This window comes from Artemia sp. Qi Xiang Cuo, chromosome 5, assembly GCF_049724085.1.
Source record: "Artemia sp. Qi Xiang Cuo chromosome 5, ASM4972408v1, whole genome shotgun sequence".
Classification (NCBI taxonomy): Eukaryota; Metazoa; Arthropoda; class Branchiopoda; order Anostraca; family Artemiidae; genus Artemia; species Artemia sp. Qi Xiang Cuo.
This window is the reverse complement of record NC_142798.1, coordinates 35,381,164-35,406,859: the sequence shown is the minus strand read 5'-3', so window position 1 is coordinate 35,406,859 and position 25,696 is coordinate 35,381,164. Positions and strand designations below refer to the sequence as shown.

The window sequence follows — 25,696 nt, the reverse complement described above, 5'->3', positions numbered from 1 at the left end:
GAACTTGAACTTTTCTATCTTCTATGAAAAATTTAGAACAGTATTTTAAATTCTTTCATCTGTTTGAGAAAAATCTGAATTGAAGTGGAAATTTTTATATTATTTTAGGAAAATAGAATTGATATGGGTACACACACAAAAACTCACACACACACAAAAACTTACACACACACACACACAAAAACTTACACACACAAAAAAACTTAAACACACACAAAAACTTAAACAAACAACAAAACTTACACTCACAAACAAACTTACACACACATAAAAACTTACACACATAAAATTACAAACACAAACAAAATCTTACACACACACAAAAAATTAAACACACAAAAAAACAAACACAAAAAAAAAAACATACACACACAAAAAAAAATAAAACACACACAAAAAATAACACACACACAAAAACTCACACACACACAAAAACTTACACCCACACAAAAAAACTTGCACAAACACAAAAACTTACACACACAAAAAAACAACTTACACACACACAAAAGCTTACACACACAAAAAAGCTTACACACACACATAAACTTCAACACACACACAAAATCTTGCACACACACACACAAAAACTTACACACACACAAAAACTTACACACACACAAAAAATTACACACATACAAAAAAACATACAAACACACAAAAACTAACACACACACAAAAAATTACACACACAAAAAAACTTACACACACAAAAAAACGTCCACACACAATAAAACTTACACACACACAAAAAACATACACACAAAAACTTACAAACACACAAAAACATACACACACACAAAAAATTACACACGCACAAAAAAACATAAAAAAACAAAAACAAAAAAACACAAACAAAAAGAAAAACACAAAAACACACATACACACACACACACAAAAACTTACACACACACACAAAACTAACACACACAAAAACTTACACACACAAAAAAAAACTTACACACACAAAAAATTAAACACACACAAAAAATAACACACACATAAACAAAACAAAACACACTGAATTACAAACACACAACCACATACAATTACACACACACACAAAAACTTACACACACACAAAAACATACACACACACACACAAACTAATACACACACACACAAAAACATACACACACACACAAAAACTTACACACACACAAAAAAATACAAACCCATAAAAACACAAATACACATAAAAACATAAAAATACAAAAAAACAAAAAAGCACACACACACTTACACACAAAAAACATAATACACACACACACAAAAACATACACACACACACAAAAACTAACAAATACAAACAAACTTACACACACGCAAAAAAAAAATAACACACACACAAAAACTTACACACAAACACACAAAAACTTACACACACACAAAAACTTACATACACACAAAAACTTACATACACACAAAACCTTACACACACAAAACTTACATACACACAAAAAACTTACACACACACAAAAACTTACACACACACAAAAAAACTTAAAAACACAAAAAAACATACACACACAAAAACTTAAACACACACAAAAACATACACACACACAAAAACATACACACACACAAAAACTTAAAAAAACACGGAAAACTAAACAAACATAAAAACTTAAACGCACACAAAAACTAACACACACAAAAAAAATTACACACACAAAAAAAAAAACAAACACAAAAAAAAATAACACACACACAAAAACTTACACACACACAAAAAAAAACTTACACACACACAAAAACTTACACAGAAACAAAAACTTACACACACAAAAAAACTTACAAACAAACAAAAACTTACACACACACAAAAAACTTACACACACAAAAAAATTACACATACACAAAAAACTTACACACACACAAAAACTTACAAATACATAAAATAACTTACAAACAAACAAAAACTTACACACAAAAAAACTTACACACACACAAAAACTTACACACACACAAAAACTTATTACACACACACACACGAAAATTTTATATTATTTTAGGAAAATAGAATTGATATGGGCACACACAAAAAACTCACACACACACAAAAACTTACACACACACACACAAACTTACACCAGCAGTTTCAGACAACAAACACCTATGAGAGACTAAGAATCCTAGCTCTGAAAAGTCCAAATAGCAAACTAAACATCCTAAATCATAATTTTCTGACAACACACACGTATGAAAGGCTAAGAAATCTAGCTCAGAAATGTCAAAAATAGGAAACCAACCATCCCAAATCATAGGTTTCAGACAACACATACCTATGAAAGACTAAGAAATCCAACTCAGAAAAGTAAAAAATAGAAACCCATACAACCCAAATCATAGGTTTCAGACAACAGACATCAACGAAAGACGGGGCCGGGGGTGGGCCTTTGGGGGTGGGGGGGGGCCTTGAGGGCGGGGTGGTCCTTGGGGTGGTGGTGGGGACCTTTGAGGACCTGGGGGTTCGTGCGGGTTTGGGTTAGGGGTATTGGAACCCTTTGGGGTTGGGTATAGAGGACCTCACGACACTGTTCAAATGGAAATTGTGTATTATAACGACCACAGAATTTCACCCTCAAATCCTCTTCTAAAATCTCTTCTAAAATCATCTTTTAAAATGTCTCTAACTGTTTCGCTGAAATAATTCCCTAAAATAATAATTTGTTCTGAAAAGATATAATAAAGCCTTAAAAAGTGTTAAAATGGTGGCTCAGGAGCCTTTTGGGGCGTCAGGGGCCCTTTAGGGGGGGAGGGGCGGGGGAGGGGGTCCTTCTGTGTCTCAATGCACAAAAAAATATTAAAAAATGGGGGAGGGAAGGGGAGGGGAGGGGGAGGAGGGGAGGGGGAGGAGGGGAGAATGAGGAGGGGGAGGAGAGGGAGGGAGAGGGAGGGGGAGGAGAGGGAGGGAGAGGGAGGGGGCCCTTTGGGGGCCAAGGGGGGCCTTTGGGGCCTGGGGGGTCCTTTGGGGGTCTGGGGGGCCCTTGAGGGCCGGGTGGCCCTTTGGGAGCCCGGTGGACCTTTGAGGACCGGGGGCTTCCTTCAGGGTTGGGGTGGGGTATGAGGACCCTTCGGGGTTGGGGTGGGGTATGAGGACTCTGTGGGGTTTTGGTAGGGGACCTCACAACACTGTGCAAATGGAACTTTTGTATTATGATGACCACAGAGTTTCACCCTCAAATCCTCTTCTAAAATCATCTTTTAAATCATCTTTTAAAATGTCTCTAACTGTTTCGCCGAAATAATTCCCTAAAACGGTTTCGGCCAAATAATCCCTAATCGTAACTTCAGCGTATTCCTTTTGTTTTTGGCATCTCTGTGCATTCACATTTCAAATTTCTAGGAAACCCTTTCCTACGTTAATCTCTTCATCTCATAAATTTCCTAGCTACACTATTAAGGTTTCGTTAGAATATCAATTTATCTCTCCGACTTAAAGCTCAGTGAAGCCGTATTTAAAAATAGAATTTCTATCTCTTTAGACTCCCACATAATTCCAAGATAACAAGTGACGTCATTTCTAATTCCTGACACTAAAGATCAATGAAGCCCTATTTAAAAATAGAATATTAATTTTTCTCTCTGACCTAAAGAACGTTTATCCCTCAGACCTAAGATTAAAGAAAGCCATAATGTTTCTTAATTCCCCCTTCGTGATTCAATACATTCCCCTAGCGATTATGTAAATCAATTTCTCATGTTAGGTTAGCCTAAAGATCAAAGAAGCCATGTTTGTTTCTTAATTCCCCTTCGTGAATCAATATATTCCCCTAGCGATTATGTAAATCAATTTCTCAGGTTAGGTTAGTCTAAAGATCAAAGAAGCCATGTTTGTTTCTTAATTCCCCCTTCGTGAATCAATAATTTCCCCGCCGATTATGTAAATCAAGTTCTCAGGTTAGGTTAGCCTAAAGATCAAAGAAGCCATGTTCGTTTCTTAATTCCCCATTCGTGAACCAATAAGTCCCCCACCGATTATGTAAATCACCCAATGTCATTACACCTGGACAAACAACAGCAAATAAATCGACCTTGAAACATCCATCAAAGTGAGAAAATTCCTGTTTTTCCATTCTCACTGACAATGAACCATAAAACATCCATCAAAGTGAGAAAGTTCCTGTTTTTTCATTCTCACTGACAAAAACCATAAACCACGTGGTCCTGTCACGAGCTCATGAGGCCTAGACATAAATTGCTGTTGACATCCATAAATGTGAGAAAGTTCCTGTTTTTTCATTCTCACTGACAAAAACCATAAAACAGGCATAAATTACTGTTGACATCCATGAAAAACATGAAATAAATTGACCAACACACATAACCGTCCAAGAAAAAATCCATCAAAGTGAGAAAATTCATGTTTTTTTAAGTGAGAAAAATACTGTTTTTCCATTCTCACTGAGAAAACCAACAGACATAAAAACATGCATAAATTATGTAAAAAAGTTGTAGGTGGCAGCACGGTGTTCTCGTGGGACCTATTGAGGCCTTTCTACTACTTTTAGGGCAATGTCACAGAGTTACCACACTTTAGCGATAAAGTAAATAAGCGAAACTAATTAGTCAGTTTGACTGCCCTTTTCGTCTAAAAAAAAAAATAAAGCACTAACAATCTACTTCTACTCTAGCCACATCTACCTAGAGTTTGATGGCATATTTTTTTGTGGACATTCCTACTCATGTTTCTTTTATTTTTAATTTGACACACACTGTTGCCAAAAACACTCAAGTGCGTAGAATATAGAATAGAATATTTGCACTTAATTTATTTGCACTAAAAGCCCATAGGCCATGACAAAAAATATAAACAAAAAACCATTACAAAGAAATTGCACAAATCCTAACCTAATCCTAGAGAAATCTACTTCTATGATTCATCACGAGACGAAGGAATCGTGCCAAGCTTCTGATACCCATAACGCACTATTCTACACACACTTTCACCGATCACTCAAAATTATAATCCCCCCTACCAAACAATTGCAACAAACAGCTCCTCATATTCACACATCAAGTGATAAAAGCTTTCATCTAAACCTCCATACATAAGACAAAATAAGTTATGCCCTGGGTGAATATATGGTCCTTATGGAAGGGCTGCGCGTAAAAACTTCAGAGAGGGCTAATTTGATTGGAAATTGAAAGTTCTAGTTCAGTTTTTGAGAATCAAAATACATTGGAGGTCAGCTAGCCCCCCCCTCTCCCACGCCCCTTTTTTCCCAAATGCATCTGATAAAAATTTTGGGGTAGCCATTAAGTTAAAAAATTGTTCAAAAGTCAGATAACAAAACATCAGGTTGTCGACACAAACCCCCCCCCCAGGGCTCGGGGGCAGGCGTTGTAAGTTAAGTCCTGGGGCATATATGGTTCTTATGAAAAGGATACTCGTATAAACATGAGAGAGGGATCATTTGACTGGAAATTGAAAGTTCGAGTTCACTATTTAATAGTCAAAAGATATCCAAGGGCAACTACCCCCCCCCCCATGCCTTCTTTGTCCAAACTTATCTGATGAAAATTTTGAGATACAGATTTTGTTAAGAATGAAATAGTTCAAAGGTCAGATAAGAAAAACTCCGTTGTCAATACAACCCCCCAGGGCCCGGGAGAAGTTACACCCTAAGGGTATGTATGGTTCTTATGAAAGGGATGCTCGTATAAACTTCATAGAGATCTCATCTGATTGGAAATTGAATGTTCTAGTTCACTTTTTAAGAGTCAAGAGATTTAAGGGCAATTAGCCCCCCCCATGCCCTTTTTTCCACAAAACCCACCGCTACAAATTTTGAGATAGTGAGTTTTTTAAAATTTGTTCAAAAATTAGATAAAAAAAAAACCGGTGTCAACAAAACCCCCCAGGGCCCAGGGGGTAGGTGTTGTAAGTGTTGTCCTAGGGGCGTGTATGGTTCTTATGAAAGGGATGCTCGTATAAACTTCAGAGAGGGCTTATTTGATTGGAAATTGAAAGTTCTAATTCAATTTTTAAGAGTCAAATAAAATCCGAAGGCAACTAGCCCCCCTCAACCACCCTTTTTTCCCCAAGCCAATCCGATAAAATTTTTTAAATAGTCATTTCATTAAAAATCATTAAAAAGTCAGATAAGAAAAACTCCTGTGTCGACGCAGCCCCCCATGGCCCAGAGGCAGGTGTTGTATGTAATGCTCTGGGGGTATATATCGTTTTCACGGAAGGGACGCTTGTATCAACTTTGGAAAGGGTTCATTTGACTGGAAATTGAAAGTTCTCGTTCACTTTTTAAGAGTAAAAAGATATTGGAGGGCAACTAGCCCCCCCCCCCCGTCCACGCCCTAAATGCATCAGATAAAAATTTTGAGATAGACATTTTGATAAAATAAATTCAAAGTTCAGATAACAAAAACTCCGGTGTCGACACAGCCCCCCAAGGCCCGAGAATAGGCGTTGCAAGTTATGCCCTGGGGGAAAATATTGTTGTTATTGAAGGGATGCTCGTATAAACTTCATAGAGGGCTAATTTTATTGGAAATTGAAAGTTGTAATTCGCTTCTTAAGAGTAAAAAGTGATCGGAGGAGAGCTATCCTCCCCCCACACTCCACTTATTTTTTACCAGACGCACTTCATATAGGGGTCGTCGTATAAACTTCAAGGGGGGCTCATTTCTAAGGGGGAAAACTGTTTTCATCTTGATATTGTTACTTTGATACCAATTTTGATACTTTGATGAAGATTTTTTTTTTTTTTTTTTTATTTTGAAATATAGAATTTCTAAAAACTTGAAACATTTTGCAATCAAAAAAGAAAAAAAAATAAATAAAAAAAAAAAAATTCCGAAAAAAAAGTTTTTCAAAGAAAATTAAAGGCCATATTAAACTTAAGCTCAGCATATACAAATACCTGTTAAAATTCAAACTCAAAACGACCAGAAATTACTATTAAAGAATAAATGAAACCCAAAACGAACAGAAATTAAATAAACAATCACAGGAAAAAACATACAACAAGTAATAATATAAATGAATAAATGATTCTTAAATCGAGTAATGCTCCGATTGAGTATGAAAATCAAGCTTAAAACGAAAAAAAATGTTTGGCTATTGAAGTATAAATGAAACTCAAAACGAACAGAAATTAAATAAACAATCACTGCAAACAAACATACAATAGATATTAATGTAAATGAATAAATAAATCTTAAAACGAGTCAAACTTAAATTGAATATGCAGATCAAGCTTGAAACGAACAAAAATCACTACAAACAAGAGTTTCGGTATCGCCTCCTTCTCTCACTGTAAAAGACTAAAACCTACTGCGTCATGGGCGCTTTACTGAAAACTATATGCGTCTTGAACAGTCTTGGAAAGTATAAACAAAATCAAACTGAGTATTTGATATATAATGATATTAGTTGTTGAAAGATCCATCAGTACAAGAATTTATTTAACTCTAATTTTATTTTTATTTTCAATGCTGTAAGAACTGGAAAAGAAAATATTTATAATATAATTCGTCTTCAGTAAAGCAGCAATGACGCAGTAGGCTTTTGGTTTTTATTAACAGTTAAGGAGGGGGGCTGTATCCAAATTTTGGTTGTAGTGAAACTATATTGGTCTTGAACAAGTTTAAATAAAGCTAGTAAATTAAACTAAATATTTGATGTATAATAGTATTAATTGCTGAAGGCTGATCAGTTAAAAATTTTACTTTAATTTTAATGTTTATTTTCAATATTATGTACAAAAGACACTTTTTTTCATAAAATTGGTTTTCAGTAAAGCGCCAATGACCCAGTAAGTTTTAGACTTTTACAGTGAGAGAAGGAGGCGATACCCGAACTCTTGTTTGTAGTGATTTTTGTTCGTTTCAAGCTTGATTTGCATGTTCAATTTAAGTTTCACTTGTTTTAAGATTTGTTTATTCATTTACATTAATATCTATTGTATGCTTGTTTGCATTGATTGTTTATTTAATTTCTGTTCGTTTTGAGTTTTATATATACTTCAATAGCAAAATATATTTTTCTTTTTAAGCTTGATTTTCATATTCAATCCAAGCATTACTTGCTTTAAGATCTATTTATACATTTATATTATTACTTGTTGTATGTTTTTTCCTATTATTTTTTATTTAATTTCTGTTCGTTTTGGGTTTCATTTATTCTTTATTAGTAGTTTCTGGCCGTTTTAAGTTTGAATTTTAACAGGTATTTTTATCTGCTGAGCTTAAATTTAAAATGGCCTTTACTTTTTTTTGAATAGCTTATTTTTCGGAAAGTTTTTTTTTAAGTAATATCAACTAAAGCCTGCAGACTAAATATATGATCAGTCGTCCCAAAGCCTTCTCAAAACGCACCTGAACCTTATCCAAAACATCCCTATTTTCTATCCACCTCCTTAGTCTAAAGTCTAACAACTTAAGAAACAACTTGGGTAAACTTTCCCTAGAGGAATTCCTCGATAATTATTATGTTGAGACCTATCCCCCTTCTTAAATAATGGTATTATAACTGACAAACTCCACTTTCAGGCCACTTACACGAACTTACCAAAACGGAAAATAATCTCATCAAAATTGCAGCAAAGTATGATTTTCCCCACTTCCAAATTTTCAACGGGATCTTATCTGTCCCCGGTGCAGATCCCCCTTCTTAGAATTCAGGGCTTTACCAATCTCCTCATGCGTAATTGGTGAGATAAGTTTGTAATCCTCCTTTCTGAGTGGGTAGCAAGCCTGTTGGCTTAAAATCTGTGAGAAATCCTTCAGACTATCATCCTTTTTGTTATCCAGTGATTTATGGCATTCGGGCCATTCATCAGCTCCTAGTATTTGCTCTGTAGTAGGAGGGTTAATAGATCCTTGTACTAGTTGCCAGAATTTTTTTTGTTCCTTCGTTACAAATTGTTTCTCAATTTCAGAGTTCCTGACTTTATCTTGTTCCCTCTTCTTACTTTGAAGTCTCTGTATTCCCTCCGCTTCTGTCGATATACCAGAACAGCTGCTTCTTCTTTATTCTTTTTCAGCTTTCTTATTGCTTCCACCACTTCCATTTTTTCTGCACAATCATCATAAAAAAATCCCTTCTCCTTCTTATTTTTCGTTATTCTTCTATTTGCTAAATCATAAGTCTCTAAACTCTCTATTATCTGGCATAATTGTCCTAAACCTTTATCCACTTGGCCATTCTCTGTTCTTTGGGTTACCTCCAAATTCCTCTCAACTACCCTCTCTCCTACCCATTTAACCACCTTATCCCCAATTTTATCTAAATCAGTTTTTTTCTTAGTGAAATTATATGTATTATAACTTCTCAATTCCATAAAAATCCAAAAGTTAGTTCCCCAATTATTTTTTCTCTGCGACCGGTCCTTACTTGTCCTTTTTCCATACATCTTCAAATCTCCTTGCATATTCCCATCATTCATACCATCATCCTCTTCTTCAGCCTACAAAGGATCAATCCACTTCTCCAAAATCTCGCTTGTGTATGCATTGAAGTCATCTAAGATATACACTTGTAATCTTTATACAACCTCCTATACTTAAAAGCCTCTGAATATAAAATGTCCCACGTATCCTCCTGCCAACTTTTACTACTTAATTCTAGAGGGATATACACCGCCCAAATTATAAACTCAACAATTCCTATAATAATCTTCAACCAAATCACATTCTCTGATTGCGATTTTAACCTATCACATGCACTAAATATATTTTTCGTTATCTACAGTGTAACACCACCATAAATTCGATTATTCTTACTTTTCTTTCTTGTAACATGGAAACTTGTAAACCTTTTCTAAATACTGGCACATTCTGCCATGTCTCAACTAAGCTGATAACATCATTATCGTCTAGCCTAAACAAATCATTCATTTTATCATGATTATGACCTTGAGTATTCCACTGCAACAACTTAACACGCACTACTGTGCCCATGGGCCATCCCCCGCTATTGAACACTTTTAGCACTGAAATTACCCTCAAAATGTCCACCAGAGAAACTTCGATAAACAGAATACCGTCAAAGATCAGGGTCCCAGTCACCAAACTGCAACGCACGACGGCCGCCCGATGACAGGGGGCTCGTCCGCCACCTGTCATCATAACCCCCACGAATACCAACTCTCCTTTTATCTCCCCCACTATTCTGTGGAATATATGCTGCACTAGGTTGACTATCTTGGTTATTTGTCCTTAGCAAAAATTATATCAAATTGTATCATATTATATTGTCTGTAGTAAAAATTAAATTACCGATCTTTCCTATGCTCTTAATATATAAATTCAATGTGATTTGTCCTGTTTCTTGTTCCATGCCTTTTTCTTTAGCTTTTCGTAGTCATTTGCCGTCTTTTGTAATTTTGCAGGCGTCATAGATACTAAAAACGATGTGATAATTCCTGGGGGAAAATGATGCAATTTTTGCTCTTGAAACGTGTATAAATGTGACGTCACTGGCATGATTTTTTTTTCCCAAATTATGGCTCTAAGCGAATTTTATCAAAATCGTGATCTATTTAGATCGTTTATGTGCGTTAATATGCAAATTTACAAAAGATAAGCAATGACTTCGAACAGCTAAAAAAAAGCATGGAACAAAAAATAACAAAAATCATACTGAATTCCAAACAAAAAGGTTTGCTCAACGAAATCTGCGGTTGGAAGACAAAGCAAAATTACAATGGAATAAAGGAACCTGTTAGTTTACTGTCCATGAATCTCTTGAATTCATTCCAGAAAAATGTGAGTGATGTCATATTTGCATATATTCTAAGAGCAAAAATTATATAATTTTTCCCAGAGTTGGTCGTATCGTTTTAGTATATATGGTATATTCAAAATTAAAAAATATTGCAAATGACTCCAAACAGCTAAAGAAAAGGGCATGGAAGAAGAAATAGAAAAAATCACACTGAATTGCAAACGAAAATACTGCACAATGAAATCTGTCGTTAGAAGACAAAGCAAAATTACAATAGAATGAGGGAACGTCTTAGTTTAGTGTGTGTGAGTCTGTGAAGGATAAACAGGAAGGATGAATTGGTTCTTAGTATATATGTCATATAAAAAAGTATACTAGATGACAAATCACATTGAATTGCAAACGAAAATGTGATTTAAAACTAAAGAAAACACGATAATTATGCTATCGTGTATTTTAGATATTTCAGAAAATAACTTTCGTTTTACAGTGAATTCCACATAAGCTACAATGGAACAACTGGAAATTATCAGTTTATGTTGCCCTCCGAAAGTGAAATTATGAAAAGCGAATGAAATTTGACCAATATTGTGCTTTCTGTAGAATACATCTGGTTGCGTCACGAAGCGAAACTACTGCTTTTTAAAGAATCGTGATCACCGGTCTGTGGCTCTGCAACGGTAAAAAGTTAAAGTTAGAAAATTGTTTGTGGTATGAGGATCGTAAAAAGAGAAACAAATAACCTCTGAAGTTTTCCCATGGGATTTTCCAGAAAAAATATAAAAAAAAATTTTCTGTAAGTATAAATAAGAATAAAACGGAACTATCCTAACTTCGAAAGTAAAATTCTTAGGGAGCGTTTAGTGGATTCATGTAGACCATAAAATTATCCCTTCGAGCACTGAGATCAATAACGAATTCTCTTGTAGATTCTTAGGAAATAATTCAGGAAAAATCAACCTGGAAGTCCCAATTTCCTAATTCTTGAAGTCCAAACTCCTACTTTTTTGTAAAGACTATCCATTCTTATTCTGTGTTATTAAGTTTTGTATGCATTTAAGGCCTTGGCCTAATAGCAGACTATAGCAAGCCTAGCTTCTACCTAACTCATATATGGGCGTAACGGAGGGAGTCTTCAGAATTTCGTCTTCTGCCCTTCTGCCGAAAGGATTTGTCTGATATCAGCCCAACTTAAGCAGTAGCTATTGCCTGGTTATGAATTTGGATTGTACTGACACAATCGCACATCCACTTGGTATGTTTGAGGGGGAAGAGGGTCTCTAATTTTTGTGATATGAACATCTAAGAGGAAGGATCTGAGAATTTTGACCAAATTTGATGGGAAGAGTCCTCATCACGCCTTTTGTGGATTAGCTTTGTAGCGTTTAAAAAAGAAATGGATACAAACTTTTTCCAATCATAAACAGAAATATATATATATATATATATATATATATATATATATATATATATATATATATATATATATATATATATATATATATATATATATATATCTATAATGACATTTCAGGTCCTTCTCCCGACTGGATTGTTGGAGCTTCAGCGCTTGAATTATGCCTACGCAATTGTAGCTGGGTTGATAGCCGCACACTCAATCTCTATCCATGGGATGCTGGAACAGATAGTGGAATTACGTATATGGTATGTTTCCATTTTTTGTAATATCTTTCCTCAATTTTTTTATTTAAAAAAAAACTTTCAAAGCTGTTATTTGTTACTTGGCTGTTTGAAGCTCTGAAAAAACTTTGAAGCATCAAAGCGATCCTTCAAGGCCAACATCCATTAATCCGGGAAATGGTTTTGAGCAATTGCAGGGAGACGGAAGTACTAGGTGAGACGGGAGATAGTCGAGAAAATCGTGTTTCAAGTTTATGTGAAACCTTGAATGTTTTAAAGAAAATTCAATAATTAAAAAAAAAAATACATGGAACATACTTAATAGTATTGGTATTTAGAGTAGAATATATTTTTTCTATAGGTTGACTTTCATTTTTGCTCAATTTTCTATCTATTCTTTACTGTCTTTGATTTTTTTTTTTGTGTGTAAAAGCTGGTTGTCCCAAATCTCTACTACTTAACCAAGCACAAACTCATTTCTAAAACTTTTCTGGGTGTTTTTAGTCTGCAAATGCACCAACTCACCCACGTGAAAAGATAAGACGAATATCGTCAAGCTGGCCAGCAGATCCAAGGTCCCCATTTTACGACCCTACGAATACTCCGATGAAACCTATCGCCAAATTAGTTATTTCCAGGCAAAGAGTCTATGACAAAAGCTGTTCTGACCCTGTCTCTTCTTTTGACGACGAATCTGAATTAACACATAGTGACAATAGTGAGGACGCTAGTAGACGTAAGTTTATCCTTCCCTATTTAGATTAAGTGAAATGAGGCATGTTTGATAAATATTTATGAAAACTGACTGCAGTAGATTGTTTGTAATAGACTGTCGCAAATGTGTGTTTATCTTTTGCTTTTTTTTTTCTTTTTAACGCTAATCCTTTAGAACCAGTACTTGGTGGGATATTGAAAGAGGGCTCGTTGAAACAGGAATTTTGAGCTTACTGTCCTTTTAAAGTAATAAGAGAGACTATGTTATAGCAAGGGACTTTTTGGACTATTTTGTGAACTATAACAAATGTTATCTCAAACAGGAACAAAATACTATCTTCAAGATGGCCAATTAGTGTAAAAGTTTAAAAAATTGTCAAGGAATCCTCCCTGGAGTGGAACTGCTCGGGGAGTGGCACATCCCATCCCAAAAAGGAGAACATCCCAAAAATTAATGACACATAGACAATAATTTGAAAGCTTCATTTGAATAATTGGATAAAATTGAGGTTTGTTTTATTTTTGTAGGGTATTACAAGGTTGCACACATAGTTTACAGTTGTGGTTTTTAAAGAGGGAAGCAAAGAAGAGTAAAAAATAAGTTCTAACGCCAGTCTTTTTCAAATTTTGACGAGAGATGCATCAAATGATTCTGGTATTCTTGTGGGAGAAGGGGAAGGGTTTGGTCATTTAAACATTTTTGTCTTTTCAAGGGAATTGAGTCAAAGATGGAATTTGTGTTGCATAAATCGAATACATCTAAACGAGTTATATTGTACTTAAGCCATTAATATACACATGTTAGTTGTTAGTGTAAAAATTTGGGGTTGAGGTGGTAAAGTGCCCCTACCATTTAGAATGAACTTAAATTCGATAGGAAAAACGAAATAAAAGTAATACAAAAGGGCTTTTTAAGAGGGGTGTTACATATTAAAACCAACAGAATTTACCCTGTATGTTAGAGGAACAGCCGCCCAACAAACCCAAACGCTATTTATGCTAATGTTTCAGCACCTGTTTAATATTAATCATGCTCTTAGTAAACTATAAGCTGGACAGAATCTAGGAGTTGCTGACCAACTGTGTGTCCTTTGTCTACTAGGTCACTGCTGACTTGGTATGACCCAAGAAAATGGTCTCTGTTGTATTTTATTGACTGGAAGTCTTGTTGTTTAGGGAATAAATTGTCTATGCATGACAGCAACATGAAAATTGAATCAGTGACAATGCGTCCAGGAATTGTGATGACAGAAAAAAGTTAGGCTAATTGGTACACAATAATCTAATTTGACAATGCTTCCATTCCTGAAGATGGGGGTTATGTTGACTTGGTATTTTGACTTCGTTTAATATTGTCTCACTTCTGTCGGTAGTGGCTATTTTTTTAATCTTGGTCTGTCATTCGTTTCCTTGCACTACACCTTTCGCCAAAAGTTTTTTGGGTCCGTCTTAGTTTGGTCTGTGAGTTTGAACTCTAGGCTTCTATAAAGCGTACGTATCAGGTTTCTAAGTTTGTCACGGGTCTTGTCAAAAAAATTTTTGGTTTTAAGGGGACAGATGCATCATCATTTTTTTCACTGTCTTTTATTATGATTTATTTCTCCCTTTAGTACATTAGTCATGGGTGCCATAGTCTTTGTAATTCAGAGCAGATTTCAAAGTTTTTAGTGCTTGGATTAGCTTAGCCTTGAAGACAACTCTCTCTAAAACAGAAAAATAATATTCAGTTCCATTTTTTCTTATTGGTTAGAGAGTTCGTATTTTCTAACAGCACAAAAAAGGGCATGAATGGATTGCGCATCCAAGCAACTAATCTTTTATTCCTGTATCTAATGTGTTTATTTTATAAGAATAAATAGTAAAGCACATATTAGAGGTTCCACCCCCTACTTATTTGTAAATGGACCGAATAATACCCCCCCCCTGTTACGATCTCCTTCTTACGATGAACTTGGTAGAAATCCTGTTTCGGGGACAGGAGAAAGCTATTACCAAAAGTTTCCACTCTATAGGCAATAAATTTTAGTTTTTTATTTTCAAATTGATTTCAATTGTGCTCTTCTAGCGGAATGTGCTGTTTCTGAGTGGGGACAATGGAGCCAGTGTTCAGTAACCTGTGGGAAAGGCCTTCGGATGCGTCAGAGATTCTACATTAATCAGATGAAAGCAGACATGATGGGCTGTGATCGCCAGCTCGTGGAAAAAGAAATGTGTGCTGCTACAATTGAAACATGCGAGTAAGTGATTAAGTGATTGATTCATTAAGTCTGACAAACAACGAATTTATTTCCTGTTTAGAATTTTTTGGTAGGGAAAACTAAGTCATTCTAGTACAAGATTGGTAATTTAAAATCAATGTATTATAAGCAGGAAATGACTTTCGTAGGTGCTTCATCACAGGAAAAAGATATTAATCTACATAATTTTTTTTATTGGGACTAATCGTAAAATTGATGTCTATGGAATTTTAGAGTATTCCCATCGACACAGTGAAACCAATTGCGATTTATCTAGCATCTTATTCAAAACAGTGGAAAACTTACGTAAAACGATTTGATTTTTATTGTTTGTCAAATTTAGATTAGGTATGACTTAAAAAATATTTTGTTATTGCTTAAATTAAATGAATCAAATAAGCATTTTTAGAGTCTGCTTCTTTTTATTATTTTGTATCTTCGAATAATCCATTCCAGGTTGTTAACATTTTATATACTTTGCTGTCCTTGCTTCACTGGCGGATCAAGGGGAGGAGCAATGGGGGCGACCCCCCTAACATAGTCTGAAGCAGTGTAATTTACTTAATTAACGCAAGTTTGCGTTAATTAAACTTGCTCCTAACGCAAGTATATCGCATCAACCTGTTATGCGCCCTCCCCCCTAAAAAATCCTGGGTCCGCCACTGCCTTGCGTAGTTATTTGGTTCTTGCGTACAGCTTAAAAGTTTTCCATTGTTTAGAGTGTCTAGTCCTAGACCTTTTACCACAGACCTTTACTACAGACAGACATGGATCTTTTAATGCTTTACCAGGTTTTCATTGTGGTTTGTTATTGTGCAATTATATTTTATTCCTGCAACTAACTTAGTCCATTTGTAATCGTCCAACCAATTTTCGAAATTTTTGCAAAAACTTAAATGGATAGCAATTACACTAATATGAAAAAGAGGGCATTTGTTAATATGGCTTAAACACTAATCTTTTCTCTAAATGAGTATACCTCAACCTGCAAATTTTTCCTTCATATTTTTTGGGTGTATAATGGTTGAAAATATAACAATTTATGTGTATTTTTATATATAGTCCACAGTATTCTTAGACAAATGAATGTGCAATTTTGGAAGGTATCGCAATATACTATTTGGCTTATGAATATAATGCCGTTCACAAATTTATGAATGCAACTAAATATTTTAATCCTTGATGTGAAAGTCTTGATATATGCTTAGTTTTTTGAGCAATTATGGGAATTTTCATAATAAAATATATATTAATGGTTCGTTTACACATTGCGGAAATCCATGCGGAAATACGTCAGTTTCTGTTCGAACTATGGCTAAAATAACGCTGCGTTTTAAGGCAAAGATTTCAAATTATTGCAACAGCATGACCTATGTTCTTACCCTCATCTGAAAGCTGTTGAGCAATAGAGAGCCAAATGATACCGTTTTTCTTAGTTTTCTTATAGCCTGGGTGCGCAGGATCATAGAAGCTGGGTAGCCTTGAAGCAAAGTTACAACATCTTGCAGTTTTTGATAATCCATGCTCATGATTTTATTAATTTAAAAATCCTGGCAAGATTCCATCCTGATTTGACCAAAACGTTGCGGAAAGCTAGAGATTTTTTCTAGCATAAAAACGGACGGAATTTCCGCATGGATTGCTAAACCGCATGAATTTTCGTAATTTGTAAAAGAACCATAAAGCTTCATTTTAGATATTCTTTTGCAACTGCAGAAGAAAACTTTTATATTCCTTCTGTTGCCCCGTTAGTTAAAAGATTTGCGTGCAAGTTCATACTTCAGAAATATAAAGCCGCGACTCGCAAATGCGCAATTCTTAAGATGTCGCCCAGGCAAAGTAAGAACCAATGATTCGGGATGTAAAAACCAGCTTTAGTCACTTAGAGTGAAACTTATATAAGTTCATTTGAATGCATTGTTTTTAAATTAGAATAGCCTACTTTTATTTATAATTAATTATTTATAAATACTATTAAAATAATTACCTCGAGTTTTTCGAATTTTCAAATCTAAAGTAATCAAACGCCACTCCTTAACCGCAATTTTTCACGCACACCCAACTACCTCACAACTTATCCTCATAAATCCCTTTGGTTTAAGCCCATTTTTCGTAGTAACGTTATCACTCTGTGTGTATGCATGGATTTTGGACCTCGCAAACATTTAAATATGCGTAAGTTGTTTGTGCTCAGGCGTGAACACAGTAACTAGGATGGCTTTGGTTCCAATAAATGCATATGAAGTCACTCTGTTTTAGTTCTGATTAGACCATTAATTGTTCATCAATTGTAAGACAATAAATTTTGAATAATTTCCCTGCTTACCTTTTCTGGTGGAAAAACTTCTCAATCATCTCAAGGCTTTCAAGATTATGGTCTGTACCCAATAGTTTTAATTTGTATATTTTTTATTTAAAGAAGCGAGGATTTGTTTATAGCAAATACGATCTAGTTGATTTTTTTGAAGTTCCATTCGAATTTCTTTTATTTCAGTGGTGAAGATACATTCAAACACGACGATGTTTGTGCTGTAAGTGACTGGAGTCCATGGTCATCATGTTCAGTTACCTGTGGAAAAGGGTTTAGGTCCAGGACAAGGCGGTATTTTAATCGAATGGGGCGGAAGAAATGCCACGTGGAACTGATGGAAAAGGAAATGTGTGCTGCTGAACTAATGATTTGTGATGAAGAGGATCAGGTTTGTTTTTGTTGTCATTTTACCCGTTACAAATCAACTGTCGTAATTTCAAAGGTACAAAGATATTGAACAACGTTTTACAGAAGATAAGAAAAACAACATTAAGGTTGATGGCTTTTCTTGCAAAAACTGAAATTTCTTTGATGTTCAAGGAATCGAACAAACAATTTGGCTGTATTGGTTCGAAGGGGGGTTAATTAAATCATTAGAATTTCATAAGAGAACCGAAAACTGAAAAACGATTTTCAGCTTTTTCGTTAAATACTCATATATGTGATAATGATTCTGTTTTTCAAACCTTTTAAAATAGAGTAAAAACATTATTAGTTACAAAGCTTCAATTTTCAATATTTCCTTGTCAAAGAAACAATAAATAAAAAAGGTTAAAAAAGATGAAATCTCGAAACATCTAGTTAATTAAAATCAGTGTTGCAAGTTGTATTATACCAATCAAATCGAAATTTTAAGATCAGGAATGGGGTTAATGGTTAAAATTTCAGTTTGGATATTGAACATAATGTGTTTAAATCATCACTGTTAAATTTTCCATGCACAATGCATTTTCTAGGTACTTCTGTCAGTAAGAACAGAAGGAAATTATAGACACGTTAGCAATGATACCAAATACTTCTATGTGCTCTAATAATCAAACGAGATGATGACAAAACAGAGTGAGCCAACTGATCTCCATTGCTCAGTTAAAGGAGTAGGATATAAATGTCTGCTTGAACAAAATTCATTGATAATTATCTGGATTATTTTAAACTATATACGAAACTCTGTAAACAACTTTTGCTGGATTTTGTTTCCTCTGTCCGCTTCAAGAACTATATTCAGAAGCTCAGATAATCTTGAATGGGTTTGTCACATTTCGAATGATAATGGTGAATTTTACTCATGGTTAAGTCGTTATTAAGAAAATAAAGAGAAGACGGGTATAATATTTTAAAACAAAGCAGTGGAAAAAAATCAACAAACTTTAAATAATAAAAAAATCCAAGTATCTCGACTTCACATCCAGAAGCCTTTATCTAGGGGAAAAATTAATTAAGCTAAGTTAAACACAATATATAAAGAAAAGGAAAACGCAGACAATAAAAAAAACGCACATCTGGATTTTTTATTTGCTAATCCAGCTGAGATACGTTGCCTATTTCCAGATAAATTGATACACTCAATATTTGTATATTTATTAGTTGGTTTCTTAAGAGTTTTGAGTTTTGTATGTAAAAATTTTGGAGATACAATAGAGGTTTAAGTGAACTTGCCATCCATTTTTCAATCTTTTCCGCTGGGGATTTAGTGGTAGATTAAATAAAAAAAAATTTTCAACGGAAAGTAAGGAGCCACATCTAAACTTGAAACAAACATAAATTCTTAATTATATGAGGGGGGCTGCCCCCTTCTCAACAGCTCGTTCTTTATGCTAAAGTTTTTCTGAACTTTTCGAAAAAGCTTATTATTCTAATTAAACGGCCGTTGTGTTCCAGGAGTCGTTCTTAAAGAATCGGTACAAAAAGTCATACTTCAGTGTAAAGAGTGAGGTATTGAGAAGGAGGTAGCCTCCCTCATATAATTAATAGTTTCTGTTCTTTTTCAGTTTTGATGTTGCTCCTTACTTTTAGTTGAAAAAAAATTATTTAATTTCTGATATTTTCAAATAATGCCGGGAAATCCGGCTCCCCCTCCATAGAAAATTCCTTTTCACCAAGAACTTCCTTCCTTCTCCATGGAAAGTTATTCCCAGCTAAAATCTCCGTCCCCCAAAAGGAAAAATCCTCCCTGACAATTCCATTCTAGCTGAAAATTTCCCCCCAAAAATTTCTTGCGGAGGGTTCCAGGTGAAAAATTTGTCTCAGCGTAGTACAATTTGGAAAAGACTCATTTGAAAAGATTGTTTTTAAAATCGTTCCAGAAATCCCCTCCTTTGTGAGAAAGTTTTCCCGTAAATACCCCGCCCCCTAGAAGAAAGTTGCTCCTGCTGAAAGTTCCCTCTGGAGAATTTATCCCGTGGAAAACTCCCCATCGCGAATTTCTCCCGTGAAAAATCCCTTCTTCTATGGAGATATACTTTAGACAATTCCAACCCGGTAAAAGTTTCCCCCCAGACAATTCCTCTTAACATCTCCACATGTAAAATTGAGCCGGCAAAGAGAAAGTAAAACTATTGAAAAGAAATTCGTATAAAGATTCTGGTAAATTTCCCCAGTGTAAAATTTCCCCTGTAAATTTCACGCTTCTCCCCCGGAAACTTCCTTCCTCATGGAAAACTCCCCGTGGAAAATCCCTCCTCCACCCGAAAAATGTGTGCATACTACCCAATCACAAATACTATACCTAAACAATGAAATTTTTTTATAACTTATAGACCTTTCTCCAGGAGCTGGGGGGGGGGGGCATATTATCTTCAAAGGTGTAGTTATTTAACCTTTCAGCTATGCTGAACAAAATAGTTATCTCAAAATTTTGATCAGACGACTTTGAGGGGAAAAGGGGGTCTAGTTGGCTTACAATTATTTTGGTCACTTAGAAACGGCACTAGAACTTTTCATTTCCGTTCGAATGAGTTGTATCCCGATATTCTAAGACTACTGGTTCGATGCGACCACCCCAGGGGAAAACAAACAAATAAACACGTATCTGAGATGTCTCTTCTGGCAAAAGCTACAAAATTCCACATTTTTGCAGACACCGGCGGATCTAGAGGAAAATCTTGGGGGGGGGGGGCCGCGCCGGACACAGGGCGCCAAAAACTGATTATAAAGGACTAATTTTATAGCTCTTTATTTATATGAAAAAACTGCCAAAAATTCTCATAAAGGTAAAAAGTAGCAAAAGAAAAAAAAAACAGTACCACACTACACAACTAAACTCAATCGGCGAGCTTTTCTGAGAGCGAACATATCGATAACATCGTCTGTTTTCGGCAGTTCGTCTCTGTAAGTCTGCATGAGTAGTAGAGCCTCCAACCTCTCTTCAGTCATCGTGCTTCGTATTGATGAACATGTCCTGTTAACCTTTGAAAACATTCGTTCTGCTTCACAGGTTGACACAGGAAGCGTCGCGAGAATTGTCAACAATGCGAAGATGTTGGGAAATACATTTTCCTGACAACTGTTCAGCGCTGAAATAGCTGTTTTCGGTTTTTGCACGGTTTCCTTAGACCAATACTTGTTCCAAATCTCGAACTCGGTTTTAACGTCTATCTCCGTACCCACGAGCAGCTCCTTGTACTTTTCGTACCCTGGCTGAATGTCCTCCCAGCGTTTGCCATTAACCACAGCCGGGATCAAAGCTGAAAGTTTTGCAGCATTCGTAAAATGGCAGCTGAACCGCTCCGTAAAATCAAGCAGCATGGCGTCCAGGGCTGAAATAAATGCCGCCATCCTATAATGACTTTCTGGATCCATCTTGGGTACCCCTGCCCGGTATGTAGAACGTGAAGCTATGCGTGGCTGCGTTACCTTGATGGTAGCATCAATCTTTTCGGCCATTTTCAGAAGATCTTCGTAAAGCAGTCTGAATTTGGTTTCGGCATGTGATCGCATATCTTCCAGCATTGCCTTCACGCTGCTAATGAGGGACAAGGCTCTCACGAGGTCACCATCCTTCTGTTGTAGTGACTCGGCCAAAGGTTTCATGATCGACGAAAACGAATTCAGGCAAACCAGTCCTACGAGTGTATCTGATTTTTCAATGCAGGATCGTAATGCATAAGCTCTGCTACTTGCCTCTCGATCGTGCCATCCTTCCATCTCCTGCAGAGCAGAAACGATCGACGGAAGGGAGTCCCAAAACCTGCTGATTGCTTCGTGTCTCTCTACAAATCTCGTGGTACAAAGACTGACGAGTGTCTCTGTTTTAGCTTTGTCCGCGATAAGATGCTTTTTAGAAGTCTTGTTCTCTTGGCACTTGAGCTGAAGTGAGAAATTGTGTCTCGAACAACGTCTTGGGCATTGCGCAGAATGGGAACTGAAACTATCTTTGAACATGAGAGATTTGTGGCATGGCTCACACAGTGGAAGTAATCTGCCAGTTCACACTGGCGTTTAACTTCAGCAGCAGCACCATTTGTCAAGCTTGCCATGCTAGCAGCTTTGTCGTATCCTTGACCAACGCACTTTGACAAATCCAGATTTGACTTCCTGACCTCACTCAACAGCAGCTTCCCGAGGCTCTTGCCGTCTAGCTTCTCTTCGATGCTTCTACCGTCGTCACTTTCCTCATCTCCAGCGAGTCTTGACAGGGTTTGAAAGGCATCGACAACTGCAAAAGGATCTTCTCGAATCACGTATCCCTGCTCGGTTTTACACACATAACGTCAAACAATGACCATCAGCTCCCTGGTCTGCCTGTCTGTTGACTCGTCCGCAAGAAGACACCAAACCGTTGCTTTGTTTGCTTTTCTCACTACTTCGGTTTTTATCATTTCCCCAATTGTTCTAATCAGTTCATTCTGGATCTGTTTACTCGTATATTTGGCGTTGCTCGGTGCATTTTCAAGTAAATTTTTAAGTTGCGAGTCTCCACTCTGAATCCGATACCGAAGTAGGTGGCGGAAATTCCCGTCGTTTACTGCTGTAATGACATCAGAGTCTTGGATATCAAGTTTGCCATCATCACGGTGGCCACGAAGGGGGATATTCTGTGCCCCGCAAAGCTTGACAGTTTCAACAACGCTTCTCAAGAGTGCACGGTTCTGCTGTATTTGCTTGACCCTTTCACAGTTCAGAGCATTCCTGATATCTTGATCTTGACTACCGCGCTGAAACGTTGTTAGCAGCGCGGCAGCTTTTTCCTGGCAGTATTTGTGAAACTGTGCTTCAGCATGGTTTGTCAGCGCACCATCTTTCCCGGTAAGTTTCGAATAGTCTTTTAGCGGTTTCAAGACCAACTTTCCCATTTTTTGCCCTCCGCCGCCTCCAGATAAAGCCGACCATCCTCCTCTGCTTTCGTTGGTCCTCATCAAAACACAAACACTGCACCAAAGGCCTTCGTGGTCTGGATGACGACTCACTGCGAGCCAAGGATACCGGGCAAGATGTTCGGTATTCAAGCGACGCTTGACTTCGCCACCTTTTCTCTTTTGTGTCGAGACTGGAAGATCAGATTGGTTCTTCGGCTTCCACCTTTCGTTCATAAAAAACATAATTTCGCCAGAAGACAACTGATTTCGCTCTTTCAGTGCTACTGCAATACCAAAGTCATTCGACGGCGTGAAGTCAGTTTCAGGCGAAAAAATAGCGCTTTGATTCTGCTGCGGGTGCGGGTACTGTGAAATCAGTGTTTGGCTATGTACCACCAAGGTTTGAGTACTGCTTCTTGATCCTTCAGTCAGCTGATCAGTGTGTGTCGTTTCGCCAAAGTTTGTTATGAAGGCCGTCTGTGAAGTAGACGGAGTTGTTGGTGACAGTTCGTTCTCCTGGCTGAATGCGTTTTTGTGCATTCCGACCGTCGACTCAGAGTGGGCATCAGAAGTTGCCGTCGTCTCAACATCTAACAAAAAAAGTTTCTCTTTTAAAGTTTGCACAAGACATTTATTGTAAACGTATATACACTTTGTATAATGGCTTGCTTTAGTAGATTTAACTCTCAACATGGTGAAGGCAGAATTGGAACTAAATTTGAAAATAAACTGAATCAGCAACATTAACTTTAAACTCCCCCAACAATCTTGAACTTTCATACCCCAAAACTATTTCTAGGAAACCCGGACTTTAAAATAAAATACCACCCTAAACATCACTAATTTAATTTGCAACCCCAAGAACCGATCCCCGACATATGCTAACAAATATTTTTCAAGAGCTGAAACCCGAAACAATTATCACCGAAGTTTACAAGGCTAAAGAGAGAGCTTTAACTGCAAGAATTTGAAAGATAATTTCAGAGCTGACACAGTGTGTTGGTAAAAATACTGCTTTAAGCCAATATCATAACCGTCAGGCGAGACGAGTGGGCTGGTAAAAATCAGGTCAAACGCTTCGGACAAATTGCATACGAAGAACACTGTACAAGAGGGACCGTATGCAATATATAACAACAAAAGCAGCTGGTAAGCGATGAAGCTTGACGAATGAGCCTTATCAGGAAAGATATCCGACAATGGGCTAAAGCTAGAAATTAGAAGTGTTGATACCCACTTTAAACGACACTCCTTCCTTATTGTTCTATCTTTAAAAGCTTACCTTTAATCTGATCTTTCTTGGCAAAATAATCAGAGATGTCCCTCGATCCTTTATGGCTTTCCGCCATCATTCTTTGTTTCTTCTCTGTTCTATATTCATGCCCTGATTTTTTTTTCCGATCCATTTTAAATGCGTTTCCGTCTAACTGGTCTAACACACGGAGCAAAAATACTCCGAAGGCAGTGGCAGGGTCGCTCGCGCCTAGCCTCCCGCCGGTTGGATCTAACCACCCACGCAACTCCCCAAAGACATGCGTTTCTCGTAAGCATTCACAAAATGTTTTGCTCGTTTAGCACGTCCCTAAAATAAACCCAATAATCATGATTCGTGCAGTGTCGGATTTGAACTTTAGATAATGTGATAAAAAGAAAGTAAAAAATGACGGCGTATCCGATTTTTTTTTTTTAGCGTCGGCCTTAGTTGAATCATTCACAAAAAAGGGTCGTTTGCACGATGGATGAGAGGGTGCCAGAAAATCTTGGGGGGGCCCAGGGCCCCCCCCCTGGATCCGCCGCTGTTTGCAGATGGGAGCTTTAAGTTTCTACAATAGGGTTCTCGGATATGCTAAATATGATGATATAATTTCAATAAGAACCTACGACTTTCTGGGGGTTTCCCCCCTTTTTTTGAAAATCAGGCAAATTTTCTCTGGCGCGTAGCTTTTGGTGGGTAACATTAAACTTAATGGATTTTATATATTTGGAATCAGAATAACAACTTAATTCTTTTGATATATCTATTAATATAAAAATTCCGTTTTTAGAGTTTCGGTTACTATTGAGCCGTGTCGCTCCTTATTTACAGTTCGTTTAAATGCCTACTGTATGCATTTTTGGTAGATCATTTATTCTTGGGCAAATCAACTCGTTTGGAAAGAATTTAAAGTACATCTGTGATGTAATATTTCATTGCTCTTAAGATCAGCTAAATATTTTCTTCATTTTGCTTTATAAGATTCAGTTGGCTCTGTTATAAGATTCTTACAAGTCGAATTATCATTTAGAGTTCCTTGTATTTTACTATTGTAATCATCTTTTCTAAAATCACTATCGTATTACTTTAATCAACTTTTGTTATTAATAAAGAATCATCTGTCCTTAGATCTTTTAAAAATTTTATGTCTTTTTTTTTAGTTCTCTTGAACATTACCAATATTTTTCAAGATATTCACAATCCCAAGTCTTAAATCATCTACATTGTTAATTTCCTTTGAAAGCTTAGAAGCCCTATCCCAATCTTTTAAAATATTCCTTCGATTATTTTTTATAGGTTTTAGTCCTCATTTCACGCCTTTCTCGAGTACCCCTGTTTGTTTTTCTGTTAAAATCTTTTCATTTAACTTAGTCGCACTAGGGCTTGGAAAATTTTTGGCTTTATGCATTGATATTTTTGTTTTTCGTGTTCCTTTTTTAATTGTGATAATTTTAAGTTTATTTTTTCTCTAGATAATCTCCAATCAGGCTCAAAAGATTTTTTTTATGGACACAATTTGATGGAGCTCATATTTATTAAGAACATCAATTAGCT

General features: G+C 36.3%; 1 protein-coding gene across 2 annotated transcripts in view; it reads left to right on the top strand.

The window, feature by feature from the left end:
- Positions 1 to 25,696, top strand: part of LOC148952085 (spondin-1-like) — a 185,168-nt gene that overhangs the window by 147,729 nt on the left and 11,743 nt on the right. For both annotated transcript variants that reach the window (XM_089089526.1, XM_089089525.1), the window contains exons 7-10: positions 12,225 to 12,355; positions 12,836 to 13,067; positions 15,111 to 15,282; positions 17,777 to 17,981. In XM_089089526.1, coding sequence (XP_088945652.1) covers positions 12,225 to 12,355; positions 12,836 to 13,067; positions 15,111 to 15,282; positions 17,777 to 17,981 — 740 coding nt within the window. The remainder of the gene's footprint in view (positions 1 to 12,224; positions 12,356 to 12,835; positions 13,068 to 15,110; positions 15,283 to 17,776; positions 17,982 to 25,696) is intronic.